The 19,556-nt window shown below is 37.9% G+C and overlaps 1 protein-coding gene across 9 annotated transcripts in view; it reads left to right on the top strand.

Moving 5' to 3' along the window:
* Positions 1–17,164, top strand: part of CTNNBIP1 (catenin beta interacting protein 1) — a 34,790-nt gene extending 17,626 nt beyond the window's left edge. For 8 of the 9 annotated variants that reach the window (XM_049799328.1, XM_049799288.1, XM_049799297.1 and 5 more), the window contains 3 exons: positions 2,368–2,489; positions 2,954–3,044; positions 14,367–17,163. In XM_049799328.1, the coding sequence (XP_049655285.1) occupies positions 2,394–2,489; positions 2,954–3,044; positions 14,367–14,425 (246 nt within the window). In that variant the 5' untranslated portion in view covers positions 2,368–2,393 and the 3' untranslated portion in view covers positions 14,426–17,163. Of the gene's footprint in view, positions 1–2,367; positions 2,490–2,953; positions 3,045–14,366 lie in introns of all 9 variants that reach the window. The other variant, XM_049799347.1, reaches the window with a different exon arrangement.
* Positions 17,165–19,556: the final 2,392 nt, after the last annotated feature.

Raw genomic sequence — 19,556 nt, 5'->3', positions numbered from 1 at the left:
AAGAACAAAGCACTGTTGCTGTGTAATCTTCGTTTAACCTCTTCATACATATATTCTGATAGCTTTTGAGCCATATTGAGTGCTTTTTCCCCTGTGTTGCTTACTAACTTTGTGAAGCATTTGCTGAATGGGCAGGCTTTAGTATTTTTATCCTTCCTGTTAAACAGGTAGCTTCATGATAAATCCATCTTGGCTGAAGTTTACTTTAGAAGCACCACGTTTAGATAGGAATTTCCATCACTCCTTGTTAAAGTTTGAAAAATTAATAAACAACTGGAAGACTATTACGATGGAAAACAATGAATAACAACATGTATAGACTACAAATCTCTTGTAATATCTGATGTGTAGAGGAATGCTGAAATGTGGTCTTCCTAGCTGGCATGGGGGCAGCCATGGCATTTTCTTGGTGCTTGTGTGTGGTGCCACCTGTTGATAGGTATCCCATACAATTTGTTCCGTTTTTAAACAATAGGTGTGTTACATTACGGGTTTTTGCTGTTGTGCTTTTTCTTTTCTAAATTGATTTCCTTGGCTACTGGTACAGCACCTTCCCTCTTCAAGTAACAGTATCTTAAAAAAACAAAGTATGTATTAGTATAATATTAAGAAACAGTCACAACTTTTCAGACTTACTTGCTATCTTGATAAAGGTTTATTGTTTTATCAGTCTCTGGGTATGTGTAACTTAATATCTCTTGCTCACTGTCCTATTTTGTTCATTGTTTTACTATTGACATCACTTGTTAGCACTCAGTAAATTGCACTTTGGAGTATATGCTTAATAACATAATCCAATCTACTTATTTGAATTGACACTACACAAAATATGGGATAGTTTTATTTCCCCTTCAGAAAGCACTTTGCTGATTATAGGAAAAAAAAAAAAAGAAAAAAAAATCACCTTGCACACTTACAGGCTGCAAGCTTCCAAGCAGAATCATCTATGGCAAATCAGCATAATGCAAATCTTCCCACTGGAAACTTAGTCAAGTAGGACTGGTGATATAGCCTTCTGCACCTTTTACTACTGTTATCTTCATGCTAAGTAATGTGGGTGGTAAAGCCTATCCCAGCAGCTGCTACTTCAGTTTGCATTACTTCTGACTCACTCAGGAGGGCCTATGTGTAATTTTAAACTGTTTCCACACCCAGATTACTTTCCCTTAAAAGTAATAATGAAAATAAAGTGAGGGGAGAGGTTGGTAATGACTCCAGGAAAACATTACATGGAAAACAGTGTATTTGAACCTGGTGTGATACAGTCTTCACTAAGCATGCCTCCCATGTAGTGTATTCCCTTGGTTACTAAGTTTCGGGCAAGCAGATTTAAAGCTTAGTATAGGACCAGACCCAGTTCTGTGAGTGAAAACTAGTCGGAGAACTGTTCTGGAGCTACTTCTCCGAGCTGTGCGTGGTGGAAGAGTGTCTGTCTTACACCTCCATCCACAGATTCTTTAGTGGGGATTATGTTTCTCCTACACAATACTTCTAAGAGGTTAGTTTGGTTTGTTATGCTGCTGTCCTAGTGTATTATTTGAAGCACCATTATTTTCGAAATTTGAAGTTAAGGTTTTTGCTGTTGTTGACTTAAACGTGCTCCAAGATAATTTTTAATAGCAGGTGGAGAGTATGGCTGAACTTTTTTTTTGTCTTGGTAAACACCCTATTGTACTTAAATAATTACCAGATACTCGGACAACAAAGTGTAATCATGCTCTGCACTATAGAATTTAGATAGCATAGTCTGTTTATTCCATAACATAATTATTTTTTAATAGAAAAGCAAAACTTTGCTTTTAAATGATACAAGAAAGGATGATAAACTCTACTCCTTCCCTGCTCCTCTTAGCTATTTGTTCCCGCCAAAACCATTTAATAAATTTTATTAATTTTTACAGAAGTGCAGTAGCCTTTTTTAATATGATGTAAAATGGAAAAAGGAAAGAAGAGAGGAGAAAGACTTGCAGGCTTGATGGCAGTGCATTCTGCAACCTGTTTTCATACTGGTTGTGCTTATTTACGGGGAAAAAAACCCAAAACCACAGACTCTTCTGTCAGGGTGATTCTTTCATCTAGTTATTAGAATTCTCTTTTTCTACTCACGCAGTAATGCAACAACAGATAATGAGCTAGTAGGGATGTGAACATCAGCCTCTTTGAATGTTTGAGTTGCCTGTGTAAGGCCCAATTTAGCTGTTCAAATTTTTAAGGCTTTCCCTGATCAAGTGATGCGATTCCTTACTCTCCCAGCCTATTAAGTGGTCTACCCACTGACAAAAACCAGGTATTTTGGAAATTAAACTTTTCTGATTATTACTACTATAGCCTATTACCTATTTTACTTTGTCTTTTTCTGATCTTCAGGAAATCCAGGAGCTGGCAGGAGGGGAATGAACCGTGAGGGTGTCCCCGGAAAGAGTCCGGAGGAGATGTATATTCAGCAGAAAGTGAGAGTCCTCCTCATGCTGAGGAAGATGGGATCAAATGTAAGATGCACTGTCACAGCCCATATTTTGTGGCTTGCCAGTCAATTTTTGTAGTACTGGGATAGTGCTTACTGAGGCGGGCAGGTGATGGTCTGGTTTTATTACTGAATTGTTTTAGCCGTCATTGACTTAACCATTATCTGCACAATGGATTTTTGCTTAAATATTATGAGGGTAAATCTGAGCATCTGACCATTTCTCTACATAAAGTTTTTCATTATTGGAAAATGAGCAAAATAAAGCAACTGTTTTAAGGCAACTTTGAATCTCTCCATGAATACATGATGTACCAGTTTGCTGCTGTGTCCTTGTTGATGGTAATAGTTTGCACAAATAACAGTTGATTCAACTGTTGAAGAGTAGAATAGAGGCCACTGTCATGTTTCTTATTGGGAAGTGGGCGAGAATATCTTCAGTCTTTCCTCATTTTCCTTTTTGCTGACTGACTCTTTGTACATTTCCAGCTGACTGCTAGTGAAGAGGAGTTCTTGCGCACATATGCAGGTGTAGTGAATAGCCAACTTAGCCAGCTTCCTCAACACTCAATTGATCAGGGTGAGTACTGGATTTGTTTGCCTTGTGTTTATTTAATCTGTGAGAACATTCTCAGAAAATACCAAATGTAGGTTCCTGTATTTCTGTAATAACAGGCCACCTACTTAAACCCAACCTGCAATCTGGGATATGCAAGTCATTGCCTGCTATAATCTGTGGAAGAGAACTAGAGTGTACTGTTCAACAGGTGGTTTTATTTTAACAGGTAAAGTTAGTCTTGGCTATACGTAAGATTCGTTAGGATGAAGAGCATTGTTAAACATTTTATGCTCCGTGATGATAACTCAAAACATTGATGGCCAAAGTCTTGTGAGCTAAATGCATATATATAGCTTCCTACTCTATGTAATACATAAAATAGAAATAAATTTTAACCTGATTGATTTTTTTTTTTTGCTATAGGTGAAGTTGAATTCAGATATACATAGGTCCCTCTAGTTCTAAGTGTGTCTTAACTGTATTCAGTATGGATCCTCTGCATAAGATGACTTTCATCTAAATTTTTATATTTATTCTTAACCTGGACATCTGTGCTTAAAAAGGAACAAGGCTGGGGATGGCAAGCACTTTCTTTGTACGCTTCAGACTGGGAGTTCTATAACAAAATAAAATGTAAAGTAGATAGAGATTTTTAAGGTACAAAAGCAATTTGTTATGCATCTGATAATTTAGTTACTATGACTCTAGTTGCTTGATAATGCTTTTCTCACAAAATAAAATGGAATCATCTAACAACATCTTTTGTTTTTCACATTTCCATGAATATGGAAGTGCAATGTTACTATTTCAGCAGAGTAAAAGGGAAAGTTTACCAATAGGATGAATTTGTTTCCCATTGCATTTCTTTAACTTGAACAACGTAATTAATTCCCGTGCAGGGGTAGTAGACATGAAATAAGTTTACAAGTCTGCTTTGGTTTGTTTAGATTCCCATTAAGGGGATGAAGTACGTGCTGCTTTTGTGAATTCTTTGCAGAAGTCTTGGTAAACAATAGTGCGGTGCTGCTCTGAATCTGCTGATCTCTTCTGAACCTGAATGTTTCTTTCTGATTACTTTTTTTATCCTCCCCTTCATAGGCCTCATGCCAGATCACATTCATAATGTAGAATTTGGTACTGAAGGAAAATTTTAAGACTCGTATGCCAGAAAGAACTGAGTTGAGCAGAAATTTAATATAGATCTAAGACATTTAGAAAACCATTAGAAACACAGCCTGCACAAACTTGCTCTTCATTTTTAAGCCTGTGTGTTCATTCCTCACATAGCTGGGGGATTGATGGAGATAGATATACTCGTATATTTTGGCTGAGAATTCTTAAACTTTCCTGCCAGTCTAAAGCAAAAATTTGCCAGCTTCTCATCAAAAACTGAGGTAGACATATTCAGGTCAGAAAGACTGTCTTAGCTGAAGTTGGCATTTTTCAGCGTTATCCCTAAAGTAGTTACTTTTCTCACAATGAAAATAAATGCTGAATTACCTGCACTTTGGCAAAGAAGAGAGAATAAAAACAGAAGTCCAGCTGGGGGACACAGATACTTCGTACAGCTGTGCTCCTGCACAGCTTGATCTGACTTCCTTGTCTAAACTGTTTGGTTTTATTATCTGTAAAATTATATTTTCTCACTTCGCAGAGGGCTTTGGAGACTCAAAAAATTCAATTTTGACTTAACTTAAATGTACTCAGAAGAGAGACCAACAGTTACTTAGTCTGCTTCTAGACTTAGTAATCATTCAATACAGGAAATGCAAGAGCTTCATACATTGTTCAAGATGTTGTCTTTATCCCATATTTGAACAGATGCTAACTGATTTCTCTGTCATCATTTTCTTAAAGTCCTTGAAGATTCTTAAAACTTTGTCCATAGGGAAGTGAAGTCCTTCCTGTTGATGCTTGCTTTGATGTACTCTGAGACACTGCTGTCTTTCCTGGGAGATTTGACCCCACAATCTATCTTCGATCCTCCCAAGTTATAATTAAGCTGGTGGTCTGACCATTAAGATTTTTCTTGGTAGGGGAAAAAGAACAAAGAAAGAAAACAGTTAAATATTTAGAAAATTGGGAAAGTATGTTGGTTCTTTTTGTATGCAGATATGCCATCTCTCCAAATTAAGTAGTGAGTAGCATGAAGAACAAATGAAAACGAGGAAACCTAGCCAAGTACTTTTTCCTTTGGAGAAAGATGAAGCTGTAGTGTGCTGTATAGACATAAGCAACTATAATTTATTGCTCAGGACTTTGATTTCTTAGAAATCTCTCCAGATTTCTAACAGTCAGTTATGATAATGTTGTTCTTTGCTGTTAGGTGTGGCGGCTCATGCAGCAGGAATCAGTGCGGTCTGTCTGTACTTTTTCCTGTATTCTGACATTAGTGAAACAGGAAGGGTCGAATATGAATGTATTGGAAATAGAGAATACAAATTGTATATAGGTGTCCAATTTGCCATCTTAATGAAGATTCCATCTCCACTAGATGGCATTATCTTGTGCTGAAAAACCCTGTCCGAAGTCCGCATGCTGAGGTACTTAAATGTTTCGTGTTCTTCAAGATGCCTTAAAGGAAATTTCTTCCCTGCTGTTCTGCTGTTTTCATTGAATCTCCTCTAGAGGATTTTTTTTTCCTTTATGCAACTTGCCTTACACAACAATTAAAAGGTATGTTATTTAAGGAGTAACATACAAAGAGTTAGTATGTTAGTGGATTTCACAATCTTCTTCCAATAGTAGGACAGACTGCTCTCAGCCTAGCTTGTCCCAGACCTATCTTTAGAGTAATTTTCCTGCAGCAGGCACACAAAAGACAGAAAGCCTATTTCATACCCCCATTTCGTTCCAAAAAAGGGAATGACATTCATGGCCTTAGCAGTCTAAAAGATTTGTTATAGACCTGCACATTTTTGTGTCACTTAAAAATGCTGTAGTTTGGCTCCAGAATTACAGGAAGATATTTTTTTTTTTTAGAAGACTATAGAGGATGGATGGTCTAGAATTTTGTAAGTGTATCACAGTCTCTATTACATTTTTTATGCTTTTCTTTGTTGTGCATCCATGAAATATTGCCTTAGAATAGCTGGCTGGTGGCGTCATAGTGATTACCTGAGGTGGGACTGCTGAGCTTATCACTGTGTGGTGGTCAGTACTATGGTTTCTGATAAAGATTTGTCAACTTCTTTGTTTAGTCTATTTGTTTGACCACAGGGAGTCACTGCAACCTATGTGACTAATATATATTTGCAGCAATGTGACGGTGCATTGAAAAAAGAAGTTTACACTTGTCAGTGTTGAATTCAGGTGCTTGTGCCATAAACCTTCAGTGAGCCACTATTTATAACGATATCTCTGACATTTAAAGTTCCTCCATGATACTCTGCTTACTGGCTTAGGATTCAGCAATAGAAGTTAATTGCGAATTTTGATCAAGAAGCATCTTAGAATACCCCTGTAATTTTTAAGCAAGGCTGAAGTCTAAGACTCCCCTTCAGTTTGTGCTTATTTTTATAGGAGGAGGAGAAATTAAACTCTTTTATATTTTTATTTACCATCTTGCTTTCAGAAGAAATTCACCAGTTCAGACATACAAAATCACTGTGTTGTAGGATTGTTTACAGATCTTCTTTTACATCTGAAAGGTACATTTGGAACACCTTCACTCATGAAGCATCTGCATTGTATACTGTTGAAGGGTATCTCATTTTCCTGAAAGGGAGCTCAAAGTTATTCTGATTGCATTACTGAATATCTTTGTGTAAATCAGGTAATGATGAAATATGTCCAGGGTTCTCTAATGTGCTGTAGCAGATATCAAATTGAAAGTATTGCAAATCTTTCTAATATGTGTTGTAAACATTTTACGTTCATAGCCGCAATATATATTAGAGCAATAGATCTGTGAAGGGATCTTGAATGACCAGAACATGTACTCCAGTCTTAAAATATTATATATTTTTTTTTAGTTCCAGCTCTATTTGGCCTTTCTTTTCGGTGTATTCCAGAATCTCTGGAAGTGCTTAGTCCCTCAGTGTATTGACTTTGTTACACTTCTCTAGAGGTGCAGTTTTCCTAACACGGACAACAGTCCACCAAGAGCAAGTAACATGTAGGCAATTCAGATGTCTAGATTCTGCTCATAGCTTGATATTTTAGCTATTTTTATTAACACTTCGGCCTGTTCACCCATTCTTTTCTTCAGCTGATCTGGACAATCGTGTTGCATCTGTGACAGTTATGAGGTTTATCTGATGTATTAGAAATACTTTATTATCCATTGAAAGATGAACTGCTAGCAGAGGGGATGAGATCTCAGTAACCCAGAAAAGCCTGAGTTACAGTTCTAAAACTCCAAGCTGAAGTACTTAATACTTAAGCTTAGTATTAATTAAGGAACTAAACATTAATGTCATTCTCACATTTTTTATAACCATTTTATTTTTTGATCGTTGTTGTAATGTTGTTAACACCTATATGAAAGTGCAAAATATAGAGCATTTTTCTTTACTCAAGGAGCTTTTTAGCTAACATCTGTGGGTTGTTTGTTGATTTGTTTTTATGGCTGCAAGAATAACTGAGGAACCCAAAGGCATCTGCGTTCAACTTGTGTATATGCTAGAGAGTAGATGTAATCATGAGCTGTTTTGAGATTTAAACACATTAGTCGTCTTCCCTGCATTGCAGCAAGATCTAATGCAGCTCAGACTCATTAGGTTTCTTGAGCTCAAAATGATGAAGTTAAGGCTTTCTCACATATTTTTAATACAAGCAAAAAGCCTCTCAGGAGGTTATATGCACAGAAGCACCTCCTGCATAAAAAAAATCATTTCCTGTTTCCAAGTTACTTAAATTTCTAAATAGTAGGCTAGCACTTGGCTTTCTTAAGTCACTGTTCTGGTAAATCTCTAAATGGAAGCTGCGCAGCTAGTAAGCATGATATGTGAATTATACTAAGACCTTGGTGATTACAGCTCTGTTGTTCCTATAGCAACAGGAGTGTCGTGCTGGTTTTTGAAGAAAGCTGGTCCCTTGGGGAGGGCAAAGCTGAGATGCAAACACATGCCTAGGCTAGGTTAGATGCGTTTTCTGGATGGTAGGGTGTTAAAAATGAACCCAGGCTGCTTGTGGAGTTAGGAGGGGGACCATGCTCACAAAATATCAGACAGTGGTGGAGAAATGGAGATAGCACTCTTCTCGGTATAGTTTTATTCTTTTGAACACAATGCTTGGTTTAATGTGCTCCTCCTCTCAGCAGTGCATGTTGTATTTTTAGAATGCCAGACTAGGATACTAATACTGGGAATTTCAGAGAAAAGTTAGTGTTTAGAAGATAGTTGCTGGAATGTAATTGAAGGAATGTGTGTATACAAAGATCTTGAGGGAAGTAAAGAGGGGGGTTTTTTGGCAGCCTTCAGAAATTCATGACAGGCTTAACCTTCTGATCTCTAAAGGCTTTGGGGGTTTAATTAATTTTGCAGGTGACTACAAACAAATCAGGTGTATGTATCTACTCATCATTCAAAGAACACTTGGAAACAGCAGCTGTTAGATGTGCCAGTTAGCATCTTCCTTTGTGTTAAGGTAGTGTGGTTTTAATCCAGCTTGTACTTGTACCCTACTGGCTTGATATCACTGTAGCTGAGTACTTGCTGTGGAAGGCATTAACTTCAGTCATCTTGTGAAATTTTCTGAAACTTAGGTGAACTGATTAGCAGTTGCGTGTGCTGAGCTCAGTGGATATCTACAGTCTTTACTGCTGTGCAGTAAAGTCATTTGACCTTCAGATCATCTTGGCTTGCTAAGACTGAAGTCCAAGTGGTGTAAAAGAACTCCTAAATGCAGCAGTCCAAACAACTGCAATTGCAGCAGGATTTTTTTGAAAGTTAGTGGGGTAAGACTGTCACTATTGCTTTTTAAGATAGGACATAGGCCTACCAGTTAATTATTGTTAATTTCTAGGAAGGATGAGGGTGAGAAAGTGTAAGGCAGGAGCGGGAGAAGTATTTGCATGTCTGAAAGCGTGGCAGTTAATGCTTTGCTCATGAAAGAAGACGGGGAATATTTTGTTGGGTGTGTATGTAAGTCTCTATTTCAGTGTAGAAACGTGTATCCAGAAAAGGGACAGCTGTGGAGAGAGAAGTTGTACGTATAGAGTGTAGAAGGTCAGGTATAAATGTGTCTTTCTCATTGTTCTATACATTAATTACTGGAAGTGCAAAGCTCAGTGAAGGATGTGCTAAAAGTAAACATGGTTCACCGTCCTATTGTCTTAGTTGCAGGCTTTTGGCAAGGTGCAGCTTAACTTTGTAACCTGTGCTCTGCTTTTTTAATTTATTTTTTTTTTACTTGATTAGAAAGAAAACATCCGTTGTGGGAGCCAAGTAGGACTGCAGCAGAAGCTCTATTCACTAGTACTCTAATCCCTGCTTTCCTTTCACCACATAGAAACCCCTGCTCTATTCTCTGGGAATGTTTGTATTTGTACATGAACACTGGCGGCTGTAGAATTGCTTAATGAGCAGACTTGTTAGATTGGTTTCATTTAGCTCTGGATAGTTGGGGTTGTAGGACTAGACTTGAACAAAACCTGCTTTTGTGCTGAGAAATGTGGATGTGGGTGACCTTTTTCTGGACAAATGTCACCCAGGTTTTTTTGCTACAGGACATCTTCAGAAATAATCATGCTCTGTAAGTGGCTTCTGGAAAGTTGAAAGCACTGATGAGAGTATCCCTTCCATTTGCATACTGTGCTTTTACCCTTACTGGAGTGCAGCAGAGAAGTTTTCCTTTGTTTTCAGATCGTCGAAATGCTCAGCTAAAACCCGTAGGACTTACTGCCCTTCGAGAGGTTGTGGCGTTGTTATAACTAACTACTCGGTTTACGGACATGAAGGTATCTTCCCTCTTTGCAAGTCCCCTGAACAAACTGGTTCTGCATCTGGGAAACACTATTGCCTTTCATATCCCAGCCAGGAGTGATGGTGCTCGTGAAGAATGGAGAAGTGCTGAATAACAAACTATTTCTTCTGTTAGTGAATATAAAATAAGGCGATGAGGTGCACTACCCAGAGGGCAGTGATACTTGTGTTGAAAGTGACTGGGCTGACATTCTCTGGCAACCATAGGTTTTGGTGTGAAGTAGAAGGTCCTGCTCGTGCTAGCTTCAGATTTGGTAGCCTGCAAGAGCTTCCTATGTGGCTGCTGTTGCTTGGACAAAGGATGTCTTCCTTTTTGTAATACTGTTTCACTGCAGTAAGGATAAAATTGGATCTTTAATGTGGGAATAAAAGAAATCAGCATAGGCTTGAGTCTTTACTGCAAGATGTTGTTCTGTTGGGTGTTGTGCCCTCGGGTTACCCACCCACCTACTTGTCTACCTGGAAGGCGGTATTCTCTTTTATTTGATAGGTCAAATTGCCTTTTTAAAGGCAATTGCCTGAGGCTCTTGCAAATGCTGGTTTACATGCAATTCCTGCAAATGAAAACATTGGCAGCTCTATCAAATAACAAAAGGAACTGAGGAGGGAGCAGGAAATAAAACTGTTCAGAATTGTGTATAAAATCCATTCTTTACTAATCTTGTTTAAAACATGGGATATAGAAATATATCACTTCTAATCTTTATCTTCCTTTCCAAAATGAATAGCTTTTGCCACCTCCTATTCATTCCTGTATATTGTTTTGCTGCTCCCTGGTGTTTTGGTGGAACTTTCTAACTTTGTATTGCCATCAGATTTCATTAGTGTATGACTACTTTTCTGTTCCAGGATCATTTATGAAGGTATTAAGTAAAATTGGTGCAAAGGCCAACTGTTGAGAAAGTGCAGTTGTAATCTCCTTTCCAGCCCAATGATTATCCTTTCAAACATAATTCATAATCTTCTCTTAACGAATTGTTTACCTACCTTGGGTTTTGTACTGATTGCCTATCTTAATTTAAAAAGTACCATATGGGAAGCTATGTATTATAAAGTGCTAAACAACATCAGAGAGGGAGCATGCTTTTTGATGATGTTATGATAAAAAACACCATATGCACTTTGTTCATGATTTCAGGTAACTTTAAAATTGTAATTATCGTAATTACATTGGTGGTAAAACATGGGTACTACACACTGACTGTGCAGTTAGCTTTGGCTGTGAAAGACCAAAACCTTGAATTCTAGACCCATTGTCCATCTACTGTCCTACTTCTTTCTTTAGGATGCATGTAATAATAATTCAATAATGCTATAGGTATTCAAGTATTTTTCACAATTTTACACTGTATTCTTTGTTGTATTCATGCTTTTTTCTTCCAAATAGAAGACTGTTTTAAAATTTGGCTTTTTCTGTTTTCCTGTTTTATTGACAAGCTGTATTTCTTGTACTCCCTTCTTTTTTTCCTATTCAAAGTCCAAGCAAATGGCAAGTTGTCAGAAGTTCATATTGACAGTGACACTGGTATTGAAGCTGTGCCAGGTGGGCCTAGAAAATTGGAACAGGAGCTAGCTGAGTGTGAACCTGCTCTTCAGCGATAGCTATTTTGATTGTGAAAGCCAAAATGAACTGCAGAATTCCCAGCATCCTTTGTGCCAAAAGCTATTTCTGCTCATCATGTGTTTTAAACGGCTGTGGGCTCGGCACAGTAGGCTGTGTATAGGAACAGTGCCGAAAGCTGGAATTATTCGGGACAGACAGAAATATTGACCTGTGTGTTTATGGGGTTGCATGATGATCTGGAATGAAATTTCCTTTCCTGCATGAAACTTGTAAGGATGCTTGTAAGAATTTTTTTCATGTTTAGACTGTAGAAAGGGGACACCCCAGGAAAACAATCAACATCTGTTAAGTAATCCAGCTCATCTCTTGTGCTAATGTGACATCATCTGTGATTTTGCGGTTGCTAGGCTACTCCAGCTGCTCTGGACTTGCATAGCAAAGCCTCCTCGACTTTAAAGGAGGATGCACGTAAAATACAGCAGCATAGGTTATGCTTTATGTGCGCTTGCTTTCTTGGTGCTTCAAGGTGTCATTACTCCCTCCTCTTTTTAGCATAGAAGTGTTTTTCAGAATCCTTGCAAATAAAATCCTTCTTTTTGTAGAGGCTAGTAGTTCTTATGCATTTAAAAAAAAAAAAAAAAATCAACATGGCAACTTGTTAATTCAAAGCTGGATCCTAGTGCTATGTATCATTTATGTTTTGATGAAGGAAAAAACAGTTTGTGGAGGAGATTAAAAGGGAGATGACTGCAGGGCTTCTGAATGTTGGCAAAAGGCTGCATCAGAGCAGTTTTTGATGTAGTTTTATAAGATAGGGGTCCTACATATGAAAAGCCAACTACTGCTTGGTGCTTAATATTTCCTCCTTTGAGTACATATAACAAATAAATTGTGAAGTGTATAAAAATAAATGTAGTTGCATTTCATAAGCATTGATTTAGTTTTTAAGTTATTAGCGAGGGGAATTTACAACCTTCTCTTCTCCCCCTTTTTTTGGCCACTTTTCCTTCTATATTGCAGCTAAAGAGCAAATTGGATAACTGAGAAATGGAATTTCATATAACTATAACAGATGAGGAATTTTTATTAGTCCTCTTTCTTTTACCTTGTATGCAGGTGTATAGGCAGAAGTTGCTTGGGGCACAAAACTGAAAACTGTTTCTCGATATGCCTCAAGTAAAAGACTGGGTAATCTGGGTAATTTGCATGCTGATGCTCCATCCAAGTTGAATTTGAACTTTCCAAACCCCAGTAAGAGAATGCAGTAGCTGATCAGTTACCTGAATGGGGACAGGCAGTGGGTGTTGCTTTCGGCATTTGCTAGTTTGTTGTCTAATCCTTTAATAGAAGCTTTGAAGAAAAATTTAGTAAGCAAAATTATCGCAAGCAGACCAATTTAATTAATGAAGGCCAAAATGGTCATTGTGAGTCATCTGTTGCACTTAAACACGTAAGATCATTTGAATGGAGGAAATAATTTTCAGAAATTATATAGGCAGTGACTGGAGGATTCATATTTTCTAAGCAGTTAGATAAATGCTGTTAGAGGATCTACAGATGAAAGAGAGCATTTACTTTTATCTGACTTTCCTTGGGATTGGATTTTTAACAGAAATTAAAAATATTGCACTCAGCCCTTCAGGGTTGTTTTCCAGTTCTTGTCTAGACTAGAGATATTGATTTAAACCACTGCTTTGACACTACTGTATGATCTATTTTTATTTCCATATTGTCCTGAAGACATTTCTCTTTAAGTGCCTGTTAGGCCATGCTCTATAGTTAGGAAGTTCAGAGAGCAGATTTTTTCTGAAAAGCTCAAGGTATCTTGAAGAATGAGAGCTTAGCATGGAATGTTCCTTGCAAGCCTTTATCAGACGTGTTTCTCAAGCCATTCAGGTCTTTCTACTATAAATGCCCGCTTGAAAGACCACACAAGTTTGCAAAGACTTGGAGATGGTTAGAGGAAGGTAATGAACACCTTTCTGTGCTTTGGGGACATGAGTTTTGATGGTAATTATATGCAGTTGACAGCCTCAATTGGAAAAAAATAAAATAAATTTTTTAAAAAAAGGTAACTGAGAAAGTCCACACACTGAATTCTTCTGGAAAAGATTTCTTCAGGCTAGGGATAAAAGCATTATTTAGCAAAGCTGTATCTGTTCCCTGGGCAAATGGAAGCCTGCCGTTTGAAAGAAAATACTGCACTTCCATTAGAGAATGAACATTTTCAAGACACATTAGTTTATAAAAGGTGTTAAAGTGATTTTCGGGGGTCGGGGGGAGCAAAAACCTTTCAGCTGGCCTATTAGAACAATTTTTATTCTTAAAAGCAAAGAGTAATGAATATCTAGATGTGAAGATAAAGTAAAGAATATCTAAATGTCACTTAAAAATGACAGCGTGATGCATTGGGCAGCATGAGTTTTATTGAACAGTTCCTCATACTTCAGAGAAGCTCAGTAAGTCTCTTATGCAGTGCCAGAGTTTACAGAGGGGGGGGAAAAGGATTATCTCTACATGCCTGTGGTGGCAATCCTATGAAATTTTTTTTTTTTAAGTCTTGCTTCTTAGAAATATGTGGAAGCAAGGAATTCTTGGTTTTCTTTAAAAACAAACTGATTTCCTTAGGCTTGCAAAGGAATGTTTTAAATCTGCTGTTGAAATGTTTAGACCGCTTCAGGTTCCAGTCCCAGAAAAATAAGAAAACACAGCTTTCTCTTCTGTCTGTCGTCTTTTTCCTTTCCTATTGATTTTATGGATGTGTTGAATGACAGTTTGGATATGGCATCTATCTGCCATTCATTAAAGGAAGTAATTACGGCACACATTTTCCTGTATCCATTATTATTACAGGTGCTGAGGATGTTGTGATGGCATTTTCCAGATCGGAGACAGAAGACAGAAGACAGTAACTACAGGATACCTGAACAACACAGAACTGGAGAGGACAGTGAGATCTCTGAAGATAGAGGAGGATGGCTGAGCATTAATAAGTTCCTTTGCCCACCCTAATTGTTTCTTGGTATTCCTTCTCCCTTGTAATTTTGTTTCCCTTTGTCCAACCCTCAGAATGCATCTGGCAGCCATCTGTTCCTATAAGTTTTTGCTACTCAGCTGGGCTGTGTTAATTAAGGACGAACCTAAAGGTGTATTTTTGATTGGCTCAAAGGGACAGGCTGTGATTGGCTAAAGGAAGACAATTTTTCAAACTTGACCAATGAAAACCTTTTATCTCGCTTTTTATTTTATATTTTAAAGAAAGTCTCTTGACATCCTGCTTCTAAAGAAGCTTTTCATGCTGTGGTGCTTATTTAGGTCAAACTTGTGAATTTGAAGAGGGTTTGATTTGGCTGCGTAGAACTGGAAGCAACTTGTGATTGGTTGACAATGCAAATTCTTTCTCTTCAGTTGGCTTGCAGGTATTTTGCTGACTTTGACATTTTCATTGCAGAAAGCTGATGTTTTGGTGCATTGGTTATTTCTTTATACTTACTGACTTGGGGGGAAAAAGACAAATGTGCTTTGCAATATTTATTACATCTGCACACATATAAATGCTTGCTCTTTTGGGTTTGTTTTGTTCTGTTGATTGGCTTTGAAATCATGTTTTTGATTTCCTGTTGGCTGCAGTGTTTCTGATGCAATCAGTTTTTCCATACTCATCTGCTCTGTGGCCTCAAGCTCTTTTGGGAGCATGTGTCGAAAGCATATTTCGTTCAATAAGTCTACCTGTTTAAGCTGGAACATGGAGATCACCAGCCATTCTGTGCTACTGTGTGGGCTGTACTATGAACTCCGGATAGACCTGGCTGTTCAGGTGGCTTCTCTCTTTGCTTCTGACAGAGGAGCTGTAGATATTTTGCAGGAATTGCAAGAATGCGATCTATGGCTGTGACATGAATTTGCCAAATTTGTATAGAGAATATGTGAACTTGTTTAAAATACTACATATAGTTCCACTTTAACCCTTTAATTGCTGCACAAGACGAGCTCTCACATAAGGAAAAATTAATGATCATTAACTTAAATCCAACTTGCACTGGGCTTTAATAAACTAAGTTTCTAGTCACTTGAAAAATTGTATGTGGTTTGGCTCCTTGCAACTGTTTGGTGATATGGAAATTATCTGGATCCTAAGATAATACCATTTTCTTTAGGCACTGTTCCAAGAGACAGTAGCACTGCATTAAGCTGTCCAATAGTGAGTGTACAGGTGACACTCTCAGGTTTACTCTCTTGGTAGTTGCAGGGCCTTAAAATGCGTGCGCGCACAGACACACACACGTGCATTTACAAACTGAAAAACCTGCAGTGAAATCCCTGAAGTGCACTGACTCTTCAGGAATCTGCACATAAAATTTCTAGCACTGCTGCCTGAAACCTAGCACTTCATTTTCCCTTGTATGTGCAGGTCGTTTTGACAATGCTTCTAGATTTTCCTGTGGTTTGCACTGACTTTAAGATGTTTCAAAATCTATTAAAGCAGAACTCCATTCACCTGTTCCTGGTTCCTTTCATATGGTTGTTAATTATTTGAAGTAACAATTCCAGAATGTGACTGTGACAACGTGACCATTTTCATGGCAAGGAATTATGATGACAGGATGCTCTTTATGGTTTCAAAATGGGGAAAAAGCTATGGAATGTATGCAAAAGGAAGAACGGACTCGTGAGCACAAGGAGGGAAATTATCTTGAGCAAATAAATACTGTGTAATGAGAACAACTGTACATCTATTTATGAAAAAAATCCTTTTGACTCAGTTGCAGCTTTGTGAAGTTCAATGTGAAAGTAAATCTTTTACCCCTGTTTGTTGGGGCCAGATAAGAAATTTCTTTATTAAAAGAAACCAGGAATGAGCCCAAAAGATTCTTTAAATTTAGACCTGGTTGCCTAAGAGGCACTTTAATTTTAACTTTGGTGCAAAGGGGGGGCAGCCCTTAAAGGGTTAATTTAAGGGGATACGTGTGTTTCTGGTTGCTGGCTGGAATGAATGGGCTGGATTGTGGTGGCCTGTCATTGTCAAGCTAACGTGCATCCTCCATGTGTATCTATGGCATTTCTGAGCTGTTAAATCTTTTCAAGGAGAAAAGTGAAAGTGTTTATGTGGTTTAATCTTTTCACTAAAAATGTAATTGTTGGGGGGTAAAAAATACAGTTTTTAATAGCTACTCTTGTTTCTTATTGATTTATTATATTGTTAAAACACCAAATGGAAAATACTTGCTTCACCTTTGTGGAAGACTTCCACGTAGATTCCGAACGTGGAGTCTTGAGTAATAGTTGAGAAGAGTATGTTGAGAAAGGGCAATGTGTTGTATAACAACATGATTTCGGATTTAGAAACTGGAGGAGATGTAGTCTCTCGAGAATATTTGTGCTTGCTTTGTTACCTGTGTGCTCTCCCCTGCCCCACTGGTGATTTCTTAACTTTAAACCAGGGCTGGCAGATTTACAATAAAGAGTTCATCTATAAATCGGGGAAGAAGTAGTGGAAAAGGGGGCTTTCCAATATTCCCCTTGAATTATATTTCTAAGTATTCATCTTCTTGCTATGAAAACTAAATCCCCATTACCACTGTGGAGCCTGGATTAATTCGGAGCTGGAGAAACCTGCGCAGAGTACATCATGGTTGACTTGTTTAATTTATGTACAAATTTTCTAGCTTTGCCTTTGTGCTTTTGTCTTCTCAAGCAAACCATTACTAATAAAAATCAGAAATCCAATGTTTTAGGGGTCAGAGCTGAGTATAGATCTGAAAAGAAATACCTTTGTAAATAAAAAACCTGTATAGTTTAATGACCAAGCAAATAGTGCTTACAGCATTCAGTAAGGGTGTGTAAAAGCTTTACAGGCATCTTCCAAAACACCATGCATCCTTTGCATGGTCTTTTTGGGAGACGTGTTCCTTTAGATACTCAAAATGTGCTGTGGTACTTCTTCTCTTACCAAGCTTATCATCTACCTCTCCTAACACACTGTGTTTTCCAGAGCTTGAGGAAAAGATTTAGAGCTGAATCAGATAGTCCTCTCGTCTTTGTCCAGATGCGTAGCAATTGCTGGAACTGCAGGTAGGTCATTGTGTCTGTGAGCATTGCCCATTGTAAATGAAATTGAGACTTCCACCATTCACGTAGGCCTTTAGATTGATTCTCCCAGGTCCTAAAATAAACCCTGGAGTAACAGAACATGTGATCTGGTGGCACAGCAACACTTTGGAAGGAGCTGTTGCCTGAAAGAAGCTGGACCAGTAATAAAATAAAATAAGCTCTTCAGATTTTTTGTTCCTATTCCTACCTAAGGTAAGTAGTTACTATAAGTTGTATGCTTCCCTTGGCTGTTTAGTGGCCTGTGTGGAAGTTTCTAATGCTTTACCATTAAGTCTGTTTCAGTTCCATAAGGTCTATATTTCTAATTTACCAGCAGCCTAAATAGTTCTGGTAAAGGCTAAAGATTAAATGGCCCATGAAATTCAAAGACCCCTGTCACCTATAGAAGAGATGATCCTAAATAAGACTCCAGCATCGTATGTGGGATAAATTTCTATAGCTATTGAGAATCTGTTAAAAAAATAGAGCAACGCCATGTCTAGTTAGCAGTGGTTTGTAATGCAAGAGGGGAAAAAAAAAATAAAGGCTGAAAGTGGAAAGCTTTGAATCAAATATATATAATGTGTGTTAGAAATTATTTTATGAAAGACATACTGAGTGCCTGAGCAATGAGAGGAATGTATGATTTGGATTACTTTTAAGATCAGTCCTTCAGCTTTCTTTTTGGTCTCTTGTCCCCTAAAGGACTGTGTGGCAGAGCTGACAGCAAAAAAGACTGCCCGGCACTGGGACCGGCAGAAACCAACAGTGCAGTAAGAACAATTTCTGGAGGTTTAAGAAATCTTCAGTTGTATTCCGTCTCTACAAAAGACGGAGTCCTTAGTGAGTAAGCATCTCTTCTTCGCTGTTACTCGTCAGTAACAAAGCGTTCCAAAGCTTAGTTGTTAATAAAGAGCTTTTAAGAAGCTTTGTTAAAACTGAAAAATAGTTGGTTTAGGTGTAAGAGTAACAGGAGCACTGAAGTGTTGCACAGTTGCTGCCTTGGTGGGATATTTGCTGAAAGCAGTTGATTTTTAAAGCAACTGACAGCAATATGGTATATACATCTATCAGCATCAATCTGTTCAACACTCGAATGAAACCGGACCTATTTGTTACTCAGTGCATGTTGTACACAGGGCAAATCCTTCCCTGTTCACAGCATCAAAATTAAACAAAATTTATTTTTTAATTTCTTTCAGGTGACATGTTTTTATTTGTTATATTTCACCTTCTGCTGCAGAGGAGCGTTAAGGATCCTGTCAGTTAGGCATGGATGAATTATTTCAATAAACTTGGGTAATATGAATGGGGGTTTTAAGGGTGTTAAAATGTGTCAAATGTTGGTAATCAGGGGCCAGAGATGGGTGTTTGCTGGACAGACTTTTTTCTTGTAGCCTCAGGTGTAGCATGAACAGTTTGCTGTAGTGCTTGCATCCTGCAATTTTTTTATCCTGTGTATCTGTGACTTCTTCAGAGCTGCAGTAAATAGGTCACTGGATTGCTGTGGTTCTTCCAGATCTGCCTTAGACTCGCTGTGTAAATACAGCAAGTCTGTACAGACACTTTGCACTACAGTTTCCCTTAAACTTCCTCGTTACTGATGCTTTTCACAGTTTTACAAATATAAGTGTTGTATAAGAGGAAGGAGTATTGTTATTACTTACCAAGGTAAGAGAGGAGCTTGGATCTTTTCCCTGTCAGACTGTCATAGGTTCCTATATAAAGACAGAAAAGATATCACCTACTGTCTTCTAAGCTCTGCTTTCATTTTCTTTGCAGCTGATTTGCCTTAAGCAGAATTCCTGCAGTATGTTATAAACAACCTGGCTAGTTTTCTTTGTAGCCTGAAGCGCTTCAATTTGGGGGATTGTTTATTTTGGAAAAGAGAAAAAAATTTTTTTGAAGCTTTATAACCTGGCCTGCTTACAAGCTGCCTCATGTATCAGCATG

This window comes from Accipiter gentilis, chromosome 1, assembly GCF_929443795.1.
Source record: "Accipiter gentilis chromosome 1, bAccGen1.1, whole genome shotgun sequence".
Taxonomy (NCBI): Eukaryota; Metazoa; Chordata; class Aves; order Accipitriformes; family Accipitridae; genus Astur; species Astur gentilis.
The sequence above is the reverse complement of the archived record's forward strand: the minus strand, read 5'-3'. Positions and strand labels throughout refer to the sequence as shown.